The 13,954-nt window shown below is 35.9% G+C and overlaps 1 protein-coding gene across 2 annotated transcripts in view; it reads left to right on the plus strand.

The window, feature by feature from the left end:
- The first annotated feature begins 255 nt into the window (after window positions 1-255).
- Window positions 256-13,954, plus strand: part of LOC121373245 (phospholipid scramblase 2-like) — a 35,882-nt gene continuing 22,183 nt past the window's right edge. The window contains exons 1-2 of one of the 2 annotated variants that reach the window (XM_041499757.1): window positions 256-396; window positions 5,479-5,544. In XM_041499757.1, the coding sequence (XP_041355691.1) occupies window positions 5,532-5,544 (13 nt within the window). In that variant the 5' untranslated portion in view covers window positions 256-396; window positions 5,479-5,531. The remainder of the gene's footprint in view (window positions 397-5,478; window positions 5,545-13,954) is intronic. The other variant, XM_041499763.1, reaches the window with a different exon arrangement.

Consider the following 13,954-nt stretch of genomic DNA (forward strand, 5'->3'; position numbering starts at 1 on the left):
AAAACCACAAAAAAACCCACAACCCCCCCCCCCCCCCCCCCGAACCAACCCCAGTTATATAGAATGATGGGACGGACAATAGAAGATAATTATGTAGGCCTACTTTGTTGCCATTTTTCAACTTCTTAATTTAAGTTCCGTTACAACTTTTGTCAAATGCCCATTTCTTCAAGGTGATATGTTTCTTATTTATGTCTTGAAAATCGCGGTAGTCTCATAATCAGATGGTTCTGCTAAAGGCGGAAAAAGACAAAGAAGAAACAAATTATGATTGGCGCGCTTGTAACTTCCTATCAGGAGATAACTCTCAACGGTCTCTTGGTCGTCAAGTGTTTGTATTGTTCTTCGTTTTCCAGTATGATCACGCTTTAGAAGAATCGTTTACTTTGGTATTGGGTAATTATACCGACATGTTGTTTTAATAATCGGTGCACTCGCTAGATAGCAAAAACAAATCTTCTGCTCAATCAGTTTGTCCACCGTGTTCATGGTGTCGACGTCATTTCACATTGTTTTATAATTTATGGTTTAAAAAAAAAAAAATATATATATATAATAATAATAAAAATGTCTGTATTTCGAGGTTGACTTGACGTAAACAGAAAAAAAAAAATTATTATTATTATTTGTTTTTGAAAAAAGCTAATGTATTTTTTAAAAAAAACCCCAACAAAACAAAAACAAACTAGGGCTATAGTCCGTCCCATTCTCCTTAGGACCTACACAAATGTTTAGTTTTTTGGTAAATAATTTTATTATGGTTTGACGTAAGGAGAAAATTAAAAGTGTTTTTGAAAAAAAATGCCCAACAAACAACACTATTTTTGTGTGCAATTTAGAAAACAATCAGCTTAGAAATAAATAACTTGTAGTAAATTCCATAGTATGAAATAAGACGTTCCCTGTGGGAAGGACTATAGCTTTGCCACTCACCAAATTTGATGAATGTGACTTATAGGAATCATTGGTGAATTTAATTTTATTTTGGTGAAAAAAAAATGTGTGTAATAATTTATATTTGTTGGAAAATAACAGGGTTTTGATTTTTGTTAAAAAGATAATTTGACAACATATTTTGCTCACCCAGACCTAGTCCTGTTTTTGTGCAAACTTTAAAAAATATTGGTTAAGATAAAGCAGGTCTACATGTATATAGCTCTGGTTGTGTAGAAACATTTGCCAATTTATCTATTAAAACTCCTAAAATTGCAGAAACCTACCATTATTTTCAGCAAAATATCATTCATTACATGAAATTATTTCGCCAAATTAAAATAAAATTTACCAGTTGTGTTTACAATTCACCATTGGCAAATTTGGAGAGGTGTCAGAACTAGCCATATAAAGTTAAAACATCACTACTCACCCACAGGGATGAACGTTGTTTGCTAATGGAGTTTTAAATTGTCACTTCTTGATTAGTTTATTCTACTAAACACTATATATATATTTTTAACACTTTTGTTGTTTCCAAAACACGTTTTCTTGTATTTTTATGTAAAGCCAAACTGGAATTTTTTTATAATAAACATTTGAAGTTTAAAATGCTGAGCTATGATAGTCAATGATTAACATTAGGCCAAATAAAGCCAGTGCACCACGACTGGCATATCAAAGGCTGTGGTATGTACTACCCTATCTGTGGGATGGTGCATATTAAAGATCCCTTGCTTCTAATCGAAAAGAGTATCCCATGAAGTGGTGACAGCGGGTTTCCTCTCTCAATATCTGTGTGGTCTTTAACCATATGTCTGACGCCATATAACCGTAAATAAAATGTGTTGAGTGCATCATTAAATGAAACATTTCTTTCTCCTTTTTTAGGCTAAATAAAAATAAAAAGTTGGTGATCGTCCCCGCCCATAACTGAAAAATGCACCCGCCCCTGAATTTATTATATTTTTTAATTTTGTTAAAAACTTAAAAATACGTTGAGATAGCAGCAATTCAACTTTCCCAAGCACTGTAACGGGTTAAACCATCACCAGGTCCATCTGGCGGCCAGTGAAGGAACTACAACATCCAGGCGCATGTGCTGTTGGCTGCTACTCCTGCAAACAAAATGGTCTCCAGGGTTTTATAAAGTTTTTCACAGAAAAAAACTAAATAAAAATCCCCCCCCCCTCCCCCCCCTTGATTTGTGTGATCAAAAGGACGATCACAGACCTTTTTTTATTATTTGGCCTTATACATGTAGCTAAATGAAATAAGGAAGAATGATTTCCATAAGAATAACATCTTCACCATTGTCATGCCTACAGAGTTTTAATAATTTAAACATGAAAACAAATGAGAAAATTATTTTGAACCCATTCAAACTACCTCTTTGCCATTTGCATATATAGCCAGGATTTTATATTGGGTTAGGATGGGTTCACTCACAATGAGTTGTGTTAAGGGGTGACAGGAAAATATAAAAAGTGGTGGGATGAAAAGATGGCTGATTCGGGGGGGGGGGGGGAGGGGGGTCACAGTGGCAGCATAACCCCGCTAGAAAAACCGGAATTCTATTAAAGCAGAAACCTCTGCCACCAAACAAAATGACACTATATACTGCCAACCATAATTCTGGTGGATTTAGTACTTTACTGATAATAGATATACAAGAAATAAATAAACAGATCAGAAAATAAGGCAGCAACTATACTTATTGAAAGACAGGGAAGAAGTATTTGTAAGAATTAAAATTACTCATGCTTGCACCCAATGCATTTTCAATAAATTATTGGTTCATTCAGAAAGTGCATAAGATCAAGGTGTTTTTGTTAAATTATTATAAAGTAATCATTGAACAAGTAAGAATAAAAACATTTTGTGTTGAACTATTGTAAAGTATTCATTCAGCAAGTAAGATCAAGGTGTTTTTGTTAAAGTATTGTAAGTGTTAATTTAAAGATGAACTCATTATTTATGGTGTTCCACAAGGATCAATCCTTGGACAGGGTCTCCTTTTAATACTGTATATAAATTACATGTATCTTCATTTATATGTAGAACATAGTAAAATGAGTACACACTTACACACACACACACACACACACACACACACACACACACACACACACACACACACACACACACACACACATATATTTATATACATAATTGCACATGACACAATATTTACAAGTATTAGGGAAAACTTTCTTTGAAATCCAAAAGAAACTACAAAATATGATTTGAATTGTTTAGAAAAATGGCACTTAATCAATAATATGTTTATTAATGTAGCAGAGACAAAATACATGACAATAGAAACTAGAAAAAAGATTGCAACTCTAGAAAATATTTGCCTGTTAGTAAATTAAAAATTATTATAGTACTAACTGAAAAATATTTAGGTGTTAAAACTGGTTTAAAATGGACAAATCAATTAAAACGTTTATTCCCTAATTATTCCACTAATATTTATATATACACATGTACATGTAATATCAAAAATTATCAGATACTTAAAATTACAAGCCAGAAACTTTTATAATTGATATATTTTACTACTGATAGACTACTGCTGTGTAATCTGAGGGAACAGGAATGAAGAGGGACTAGCTAAACTGTCTACTGAAAGTTCAGAAAATGGCTGCTAGAATAATATCCTAGATGTTGACCCTCCCTCCCCATCTGTCCCTCTATTTTATCAGTTAATGGATAATGGCCGGTGGAAAAAACAATTCAGTATCATAAAAAGTTAAAAGTTTGTTTTTGTTTAACAACACAACTAGAGCACATTGATTTATTAATCATTGACTATTGGATGTCAAACATTTGGTAATTTTGACATATAGTCTTTGAGAGGAAACCCACTATATTTTTTCATTAGTACTAAGGGATCTTTTATATGCACCATCCCACAAACAGGGCAGCACATACCACAGCCTTTGATATACATTGTGATGGACTGGTTGGAACGACAAATAGCCCAGTGAACCAACCAACGGGTATCGATCCTAGACCGACCATGCATCATCCAAGCACCCAGTATCACAAATATGTATTAAAATACAACAGTCTGCATAATGGAGGACAAATTATTTCAGTTTGAAATAATATTAGTGATCTACAAGCCCTACCATTTGAGAAATGTTGAACATAATCAAAATTTGAACTGTATAAATGTACTTTTAGCTACATGTATGCTGAACCATTAAATGGAATCAGCTTCCATGGTGTGCTAGATGTTCATCAAATGTAAATACATGTACAATCAAACTTCGTTAACTCCACCTTTGATCTCTCGAAAACTTTGATCTCTCAATCTGAAGTACGGGATCGATCCCTGTCAGTGGGCCCACTGGGCTATTTCTCGTCACAGCCAGTGCACCATGACGTATATGAAAGGCTGTGGTATGTGCTATCCTGTCTTTGGGATGGTGCATATAAAAGATCCCTTGCTGCTAATTGAAAAGAGTAGCCCATTAAGTGGCGACATCGGGTTTCCTCTCTAAATATCTCTGTGGTCCTTAACCATATGTCTGACGCCATATAACTGTAATTAAAATGTGTTGAGAGCATTGTTAAATAAAATATTTCTTTCTTTCTTTCTGATGTATGGTCCCGGCCGAGTTGCTATACAAACTAGTAATAACGGACTTCGAAAACTTGTGTGGTCTTGGCTGTGATAATTAAAGAATAATAGACTAAATGATCCTGTGTTTGGTTGTCGGTTAGAGTCTTGCAACGTAATAGATAATTACAGACAGTTGGGTTAACTTCAAAGAGCATTTGTAATAATTGTTAACGCTGTTTGTTTTTGCTCTCAAAGGTGTGAATCATGTAACTTTAGCTTTTCTATTTATGTATCAGTTAATGTTTATCAATTACCAGTCATTTAATTATGCTAAAAATTGACACATCACAGATCAAGCAATCTGGGGAAGGACCTGGTAATGTAGTGATAGCCATATCGGTTTTAAAAAGTTCTGCTTTCTAAATTGTCATCCAAGCAATCTCGCTAAGGGCCCAAAAATGGGGGTTGGTGGCCAGATTGGAGAAAGAAAGTAGAGGGGTGAAGCGCAAATAATGTTTTGTAAAAAAAAAATGTATTTAATGTTATTCAGCATTCAGTGTTTTATTTGTTAGTTATGTTCCGCCATGTTTTGACATCTGTAAAATACATCAACATTCATTATATTATTTACTTTCTATTATTAATATATGTAAGTAAATGCCTTCTTTTTTTTCTGTCAATAAATACACGTAGCCTATATGCCCAAGCATATATTTCAGATTTATCTGGGTTATCTTTTTTGTTGGTGGGATAGGATGGGTGGCGTGGGGTGTGGTGACAGTGATGTATTAATTCGCCTTTCATCTGGGGATACATAGTTTTCAGTGTTCAGAGGTATGCCCATCCTGGCATCGCCAGTGGCCAATTCTAGGACGCTTTCAAATAATAATGTCATCTCGAGCAATGCAATATTTATAATATTGTCAGTGTACATCGATCAGGCTTTTATTTTTACCTTCTCTTCATTTTAGGTTTCTTCACAAATAAATGTCAAGTGTCAAGTTAATTTAATCTGAAACCAGACATGGCAAATCGAGGTTTGTATTTGTGTGTTAAATTGTGTAAAATAGCCACCATATAGGGTGGTCAAAATATGAACTTTTAAGATTGCCTACTTACAGAGACTGTCTTCAGTTTGTCGCTGCTGTAAAGACATGTCCAGTTAATAGATCGAGCTCTTTTAACAACTAGCATTACCGATTAACTACATTTTCTTGTTTAGAATATCTGCATGGGTACATTCAGTGTGTGTGTCGTATCATCTTAGCTGTGTATTAGTTCAAACTTCACTTCATGTAAATCTTAATATGTATTTTTTATGTACTATTATAACCCTAGTAATGATGATTATAATCAAAAATGTATCGGTTTGGTTCTGTACCGATGTGATGATCGCAATTATGAAAATCCCTAATTGCGATTGTGTGGGGAAAATGTTAACTGTAATTGTTCCTCCAGTTTATCAGTAGTTGATATAATTTATGTAAATATGCTGGCCGGTTTGTGTTTGCTAACCCTAACTATAACCGATGACTGATGTTGAAATTCCAACCAATAATTCCCAACACCACCTAACCCGAGATCTAAACCTACGTTTTAGTTCAAACTTCACTTCATTTAATTTTAAATGTTAACCCTTAACCCATTATTTGTACACATACGATATTGCAATGATCAAAAACACACTAAATATATTTAGACATATTTTAAACAAGAAAATGTTTTTAATCTGTAACCTAGTCTGGGAGTGGTGGTCCTCTTTGTGGCAATGCAGGAGGGATGGAATCTCTAGTATATGATCTTGAGACAGTGCGGTAACATGCAGTGACAGATTGGTAATACTGTCAGATTGGTAACAGTATCAGATTGGTGACAGTATCAGATTGCATGGTAACACTCAGATTAGTAACACTGTCAGATTAGTAATATTGTCAGATTGGTAATACTGTCAGATTGGTAACACTGTCAGATTAGTAATATTGTCAGATTGGTAATATTGTCAGATTGGTAATATTGTCAGATTAGTAACACTGTCAGATTGGTAACACTCAGATTAGTAACACTATCAGATTAGTAACACTGTCAGATTGGTAACACTATCAGATTAGTAACACTGTCAGATTAGTAACACTGTCAGATTGGTAACACTCAGATTGGTAATACTGTCAGATTGGTAGCACTGTCAGATTGGTAATACTGTCAGATTGGTAACACTGTCAGATTGGTAACATTGTCAGATTGGTAACACTGTCAGATTGGTAATACTGTCAGATTGGTGACAGTGACAGATGGGTAACACTGTCAGATTAGTAACACTGTCGGATTAGTAACACTGTCAGATTGGTAATACTGTCAGATTGGTAACATTGTCAGATTGGTAACACTGTCAGATTGGTAACACTCAGATTACTAATATTGTCAGATTGGTAATATTGTCAGATTGGTAACACTGTCACATTGGTCACACTGTCACATTGGTCACACTGTCAGATTGGTAATACTGGCAGATTGGTCACACTGGCAGATTGGTCACACTGTCAGATTGGTAATATTGTCAGGTTAGTAACACTGTCAGGTTGGTAATATTGTCAGATTGGTAACACTGTCAGATTAGTAACACTGTCAGATTGGTAATACTGTCAGATTGGTAACACTGTCAGATTAGTAACACTGTCAGATTGGTAATATTGTCAGATTGGTAACACTGTCAGATTGGTAATACTGTCAGATTGGTAACATTGTCAGATTGGTAACAGTATCAGATTGGTAACACTGTCAGATTAGTAACACTGTCAGATTGGTAATACTGTCAGATTGGTAACACTGTCAGATTGGTAACACTGTCAGATTGGTAACACTCAGATTGGTAATATTGTCAGATTGGTAATACTGTCAGATTGATAACACTGTCAGATTGGTGACAGCGTCAGATTGGTAACATTGGTAATGTCAGATTAGTAGCACTGTCAGATTGGTAATATTGTCAGATTGGTAACACTGTCAGATTAGTAACACTGTCAGATTGGTAATACTGTGAGATTGGTAACACTGTCAGATTAGTAACACTATCAGATTAGTAACACTGTCAGATTGGTAATATTGTCAGATTGGTAACACTGTCAGATTGGTAATACTGTCAGATTGGTAACACTGTCAGATTGGTAACAGTATCAGATTGGTAACACTGTCAGATTAGTAACACTGTCAGATTGGTAATACTGTCAGATTGGTAACACTCAGTCAGATTGGTAATACTGTCAGATTGGTAACACTGTCAGATTGGTAACACTGTCAGATTTGTAACACTCAGATTGGTAATATTGTCAGATTGGTAATACTGTCAGATTGATAACACTGTCAGATTGGTGACAGCGTCAGATTGGTAACATTGGTAATATTGTCAGATTAGTAGCACTGTCAGATTGGTAATATTGTCAGATTGGTAACACTGTCAGATTAGTAACACTGTCAGATTGGTAATACTGTGAGATTGGTAACACTGTCAGATTGGTAATACTGTCAGATTGGTAACACTGTCAGATTGGTAACACTGTCAGATTGGTAATACTGTGAGATTGGTAACACTGTCAGATTAGTAACACTATCAGATTAGTAACACTGTCAGATTGGTAATATTGTCAGATTGGTAACACTGTCAGATTGGTAATACTGTCAGATTGGTAACACTGTCAGATTGGTAACAGTATCAGATTGGTAACACTGTCAGATTAGTAACACTGTCAGATTGGTAATACTGTCAGATTGGTAACACTCAGTCAGATTGGTAATACTGTCAGATTGGTAACACTGTCAGATTGGTAACACTGTCAGATTTGTAACACTCAGATTGGTAATATTGTCAGATTGGTAATACTGTCAGATTGATAACACTGTCAGATTGGTGACAGCGTCAGATTGGTAACATTGGTAATATTGTCAGATTAGTAGCACTGTCAGATTGGTAATATTGTCAGATTGGTAACACTGTCAGATTAGTAACACTGTCAGATTGGTAATACTGTGAGATTGGTAACACTGTCAGATTAGTAACACTATCAGATTAGTAACACTGTCAGATTGGTAATATTGTCAGATTGGTAACACTGTCAGATTGGTAATACTGTCAGATTGGTAACACTGTCAGATTGGTAACAGTATCAGATTGGTAACACTGTCAGATTAGTAACACTGTCAGATTGGTAATACTGTCAGATTGGTAACACTGTCAGATTGGTAACACTCAGATTGGTAATATTGTCAGATTGGTAATACTGTCAGATTGATAACACTGTCAGATTGGTGACAGCGTCAGATTGGTCATACTGTCAGATTGGTCACACTGGCAGATTGGTCACACTGTCAGATTGGTAACATTGGTAATATTGTCAGATTAGTAGCACTGTCAGATTGGTAATATTGACAGATTAGTAACACTTTCAGATTAGTAACACTGTCAGATTAGTAACACTGTCAGATTAGTAACACTATCAGATTAGTAACACTGTCAGATTAATAATATTGTCAGATTGGTAATTTTGTCAGATTAGTAACACTATCAGATTAGTAATATTGTCAGATTGGTAACACTGTCAGATTAGTAACACTATCAGATTGGTAACACTGTCATATTAGTAATATTGCCAGATTAGTAACACTGTCAGATTGATAATATTGTCAGATTAGTAACACTGTCAGAATGGTGACCACATCAGATTGGTAACACTGTCAGATTGGTAACACTGTCAGATTGGTAATATTGTCAGATTAGTAATATTGTCAGATTAGTAACACTGTCAGATCGGTGACCGCATCAGATTGGTAACACTGTCAGATTAGTAACACTGTCAGATTGGTGACCGCATCAGATTGGTAACACTTTCAGATTAGTAACACTGTCAGATTAGAAACACTGTCAGATTGGTAGCAGTTTCACATTGGCAACAGTGTCAGATTGGTAACACTGTCAGATTAGTAACACTGTCAGATTAGTAATATTGTCAAATTGGTAACACTGTCAGATTGGTAACACTGTCAGATTGGTAACTGTCAGATTAGTAACACTGTCAGATTGGTGACAGCGTCAGATGGGTAACACTGTCAGATTTGTAACACTGTCAGTTTGATAACACTGTCAGATTGAAAATACTGTCAGATTAGTAACACTGTCAGATTGATAATACTGTCAGATTGGTGACAGCGTCAGATTGATGACAGCGTCAGATTGATGACAGCGTCAGATTGGTAACACTGTCAGATTGGTAACAGTATCAGATTGGTAACACTGTCAGATTGGTAGCACTGTCAGATTGGTGACAGTGTCAGATTGGTAACACTGTCAGATTAGTAACACTGTCGGATTAGTAACACTGTCAGATTGGTAATACTGTCAGATTGGTAACATTGTCAGATTGGTAACACTCAGATTACTAATATTGTCAGATTGGTAATATTGTCAGATTGGTAACACTGTCACATTGGTCACACTGTCAGATTGGTAATACTGGCAGATTGGTAATACTGGCAGATTGGTCACACTGGCAGATTGGTCACACTGGCAGATTGGTAATATTGTCAGGTTAGTAACACTGTCAGGTTGGTAATATTGTCAGATTGGTAACACTGTCAGATTAGTAACACTGTCAGATTGGTAATACTGTCAGATTAGTAACACTGTCAGATTGGTAATATTGTCAGATTGGTAACACTGTCAGATTGGTAATACTGTCAGATTGGTAACATTGTCAGATTGGTAACAGTATCAGATTGGTAACACTGTCAGATTAGTAACACTGTCAGATTGGTAACACTGTCAGATTGGTAACACTGTCAGATTAGTAGCACTGTCAGATTGGTAATATTGTCAGATTGGTAACACTGTCAGATTAGTAGCACTGTCAGATTGGTAATATTGTCAGATTGGTAACACTGTCAGATTAGTAACACTGTCAGATTGGTAATACTGTGAGATTGGTAACACTGTCAGATTAGTAACACTATCAGATTAGTAACACTGTCAGATTGGTAATATTGTCAGATTGGTAACACTGTCAGATTGGTAATACTGTCAGATTGGTAACACTGTCAGATTGGTAACAGTATCAGATTGGTAACACTGTCAGATTAGTAACACTGTCAGATTGGTAATACTGTCAGATTGGTAACACTGTCAGATTGGTAACACTCAGATTGGTAATATTGTCAGATTGGTAATACTGTCAGATTGATAACACTGTCAGATTGGTGACAGCGTCAGATTGGTCATACTGTCAGATTGGTCACACTGGCAGATTGGTCACACTGTCAGATTGGTAACATTGGTAATATTGTCAGATTAGTAGCACTGTCAGATTGGTAATATTGACAGATTAGTAACACTTTCAGATTAGTAACACTGTCAGATTAGTAACACTGTCAGATTAGTAACACTATCAGATTAGTAACACTGTCAGATTAGTAATATTGTCAGATTGGTAATTTTGTCAGATTAGTAACACTATCAGATTAGTAATATTGTCAGATTGGTAACACTGTCAGATTAGTAACACTATCAGATTGGTAACACTGTCATATTAGTAATATTGCCAGATTGGTAACACTGTCAGATTGATAATATTGTCAGATTAGTAACACTGTCAGAATGGTGACCACATCAGATTGGTAACACTGTCAGATTGGTAATATTGTCAGATTAGTAATATTGTCAGATTAGTAACACTGTCAGATCGGTGACCGCATCAGATTGGTAACACTGTCAGATTAGTAACACTGTCAGATTGGCAACAGTGTCAGATTGGTAACACTGTCAGATTAGTAACACTGTCAGATTAGTAATATTGTCAAATTGGTAACACTGTCAGATTGGTAACACTGTCAGATTGGTAACTGTCAGATTAGTAACACTGTCAGATTGGTGACAGCGTCAGATGGGTAACACTGTCAGATTTGTAACACTGTCAGTTTGATAACACTGTCAGATTGAAAATACTGTCAGATTAGTAACACTGTCAGATTGATAATACTGTCAGATTGGTGACAGCGTCAGATTGATGACAGCGTCAGATTGATGACAGCGTCAGATTGGTAACACTGTCAGATTGGTAACAGTATCAGATTGGTAACACTGTCAGATTGGTAGCACTGTCAGATTGGTGACAGTGTCAGATTGGTAACACTGTCAGATTGGTAACACTGTCACATTGGTAACACTCAGATTGGTGACAGTGTCAGATTAGTAACACTGTCAGATTGGTAACAGTATCAGATTGGTAACACTGTCAGATTAGTAACACTGTCAGATTGGTAATACTGTCAGATTGGTAACACTGTCAGATTGGTAACACTCAGATTGGTAATATTGTCAGATTGGTAATACTGTCAGATTGATAACACTGTCAGATTGGTGAAAGCGTCAGATTGGTCATACTGGCAGATTGGTCACACTGGCAGATTGGTCACACTGTCAGATTGGTAACATTGGTAATATTGTCAGATTAGTAGCACTGTCAGATTGGTAATATTGACAGATTAGTAACACTTTCAGATTAGTAACACTGTCAGATTAGTAACACTGTCAGATTAGTAACTCTATCAGATTAGTAACACTGTCAGATTAGAAATATTGTCAGATTGGTAATTTTGTCAGATTAGTAACACTATCAGATTAGTAATATTGTCAGATTGGTAACACTGTCAGATTAGTAACACTATCAGATTGGTAACACTGTCATATTAGTAATATTGCCAGATTGGTAACACTGTCAGATTGATAATATTGTCAGATTAGTAACACTGTCAGAATGGTGACCACATCAGATTGGTAACACTGTCAGATTGGTAACACTGTCAGATTGGTAACACTGTCAGATTGGTAACACTGTCAGATTGGTAATATTGTCAGATTAGTAACACTGTCAGATCGGTGACCGCATCAGATTGGTAACACTGTCAGATTAGTAACACTGTCAGATTGGTGACCGCATCAGATTGGTAACACTGTCAGATTAGTAACACTGTCAGATTAGAAACACTGTCAGATTGGTAGCAGTTTCACATTGGCAACAGTGTCAGATTGGTAACACTGTCAGATTAGTAACACTGTCAGATTAGTAATATTGTCAAATTGGTAACACTGTCAGATTGGTAACTGTCAGATTAGTAACACTGTCAGATTGGTGACAGCGTCAGATGGGTAACACTGTCAGATTTGTAACACTGTCAGTTTGATAACACTGTCAGATTGAAAATACTGTCAGATTAGTAACACTGTCAGATTGATAATACTGTCAGATTGGTGACAGCGTCGGATTGATGACAGCATCAGATTGATGACAGCGTCAGATTGGTAACACTGTCAGATTGGTAACAGTATCAGATTGGTAACACTGTCAGATTGGTAGCACTGTCAGATTGGTGACAGTGTCAGATTGGTAACACTGTCAGATTGGTAACACTGTCAGATTGGTAACAGTATCAGATTGGTAACACTGTCAGATTAGTAACACTGTCAGATTGGTAATACTGTCAGATTGGTAACACTGTCAGATTGGTAACACTGTCAGATTGGTAACACTCAGATTGGTAATATTGTCAGATTGGTAATACTGTCAGATTAATAACACTGTCAGATTGGTGACAGCGTCAGATTGGTTATACTGTCAGATTGGTCACACTTGCAGATTGGTCACACTGTCAGATTGGTAACATTGGTAATATTGTCAGATTAGTAGCACTGTCAGATTGGTAATATTGACAGATTAGTAACACTTTCAGATTAGTAACACTGTCAGATTAGTAACACTGTCAGATTAGTAATATTGTCAGATTGGTAATTTTGTCAGATTAGTAACACTATCAGATTAGTAATATTGTCAGATTGGTAACACTGTCAGATTAGTAACACTATCAGATTGGTAACACTGTCATATTAGTAATATTGCCAGATTGGTAACACTGTCAGATTGATAATATTGTCAGATTAGTAACACTGTCAGAATGGTGACCACATCAGATTGGTAACACTGTCAGATTGGTAACACTGTCAGATTGGTAATATTGTCAGATTAGTAATATTGTCAGATTAGTAACACTGTCAGATCGGTGACCGCATCAGATTGGTAACACTGTCAGATTAGTAACACTGTCAGATTGGTGACCGCATCAGATTGGTAACACTGTCAGATTAGTAACACTGTCAGATTAGAAACACTGTCAGATTGGTAGCAGTTTCACATTGGCAACAGTGTCAGATTGGTAACACTGTCAGATTAGTAACACTGTCAGATTAGTAATATTGTCAAATTGGTAACACTGTCAGATTGGTAACACTGTCAGATTGGTAACTGTCAGATTAGTAACACTGTCAGATTGGTGACAGCGTCAGATGGGTAACACTGTCAGATTTGTAACACTGTCAGATTGATAATATTGTCAGATTAGCTAGTAACACTG

The sequence above is a fragment of the Gigantopelta aegis genome, chromosome 1 (genome assembly GCF_016097555.1).
Source record: "Gigantopelta aegis isolate Gae_Host chromosome 1, Gae_host_genome, whole genome shotgun sequence".
NCBI classification, from domain to species: domain Eukaryota; kingdom Metazoa; phylum Mollusca; class Gastropoda; order Neomphalida; family Peltospiridae; genus Gigantopelta; species Gigantopelta aegis.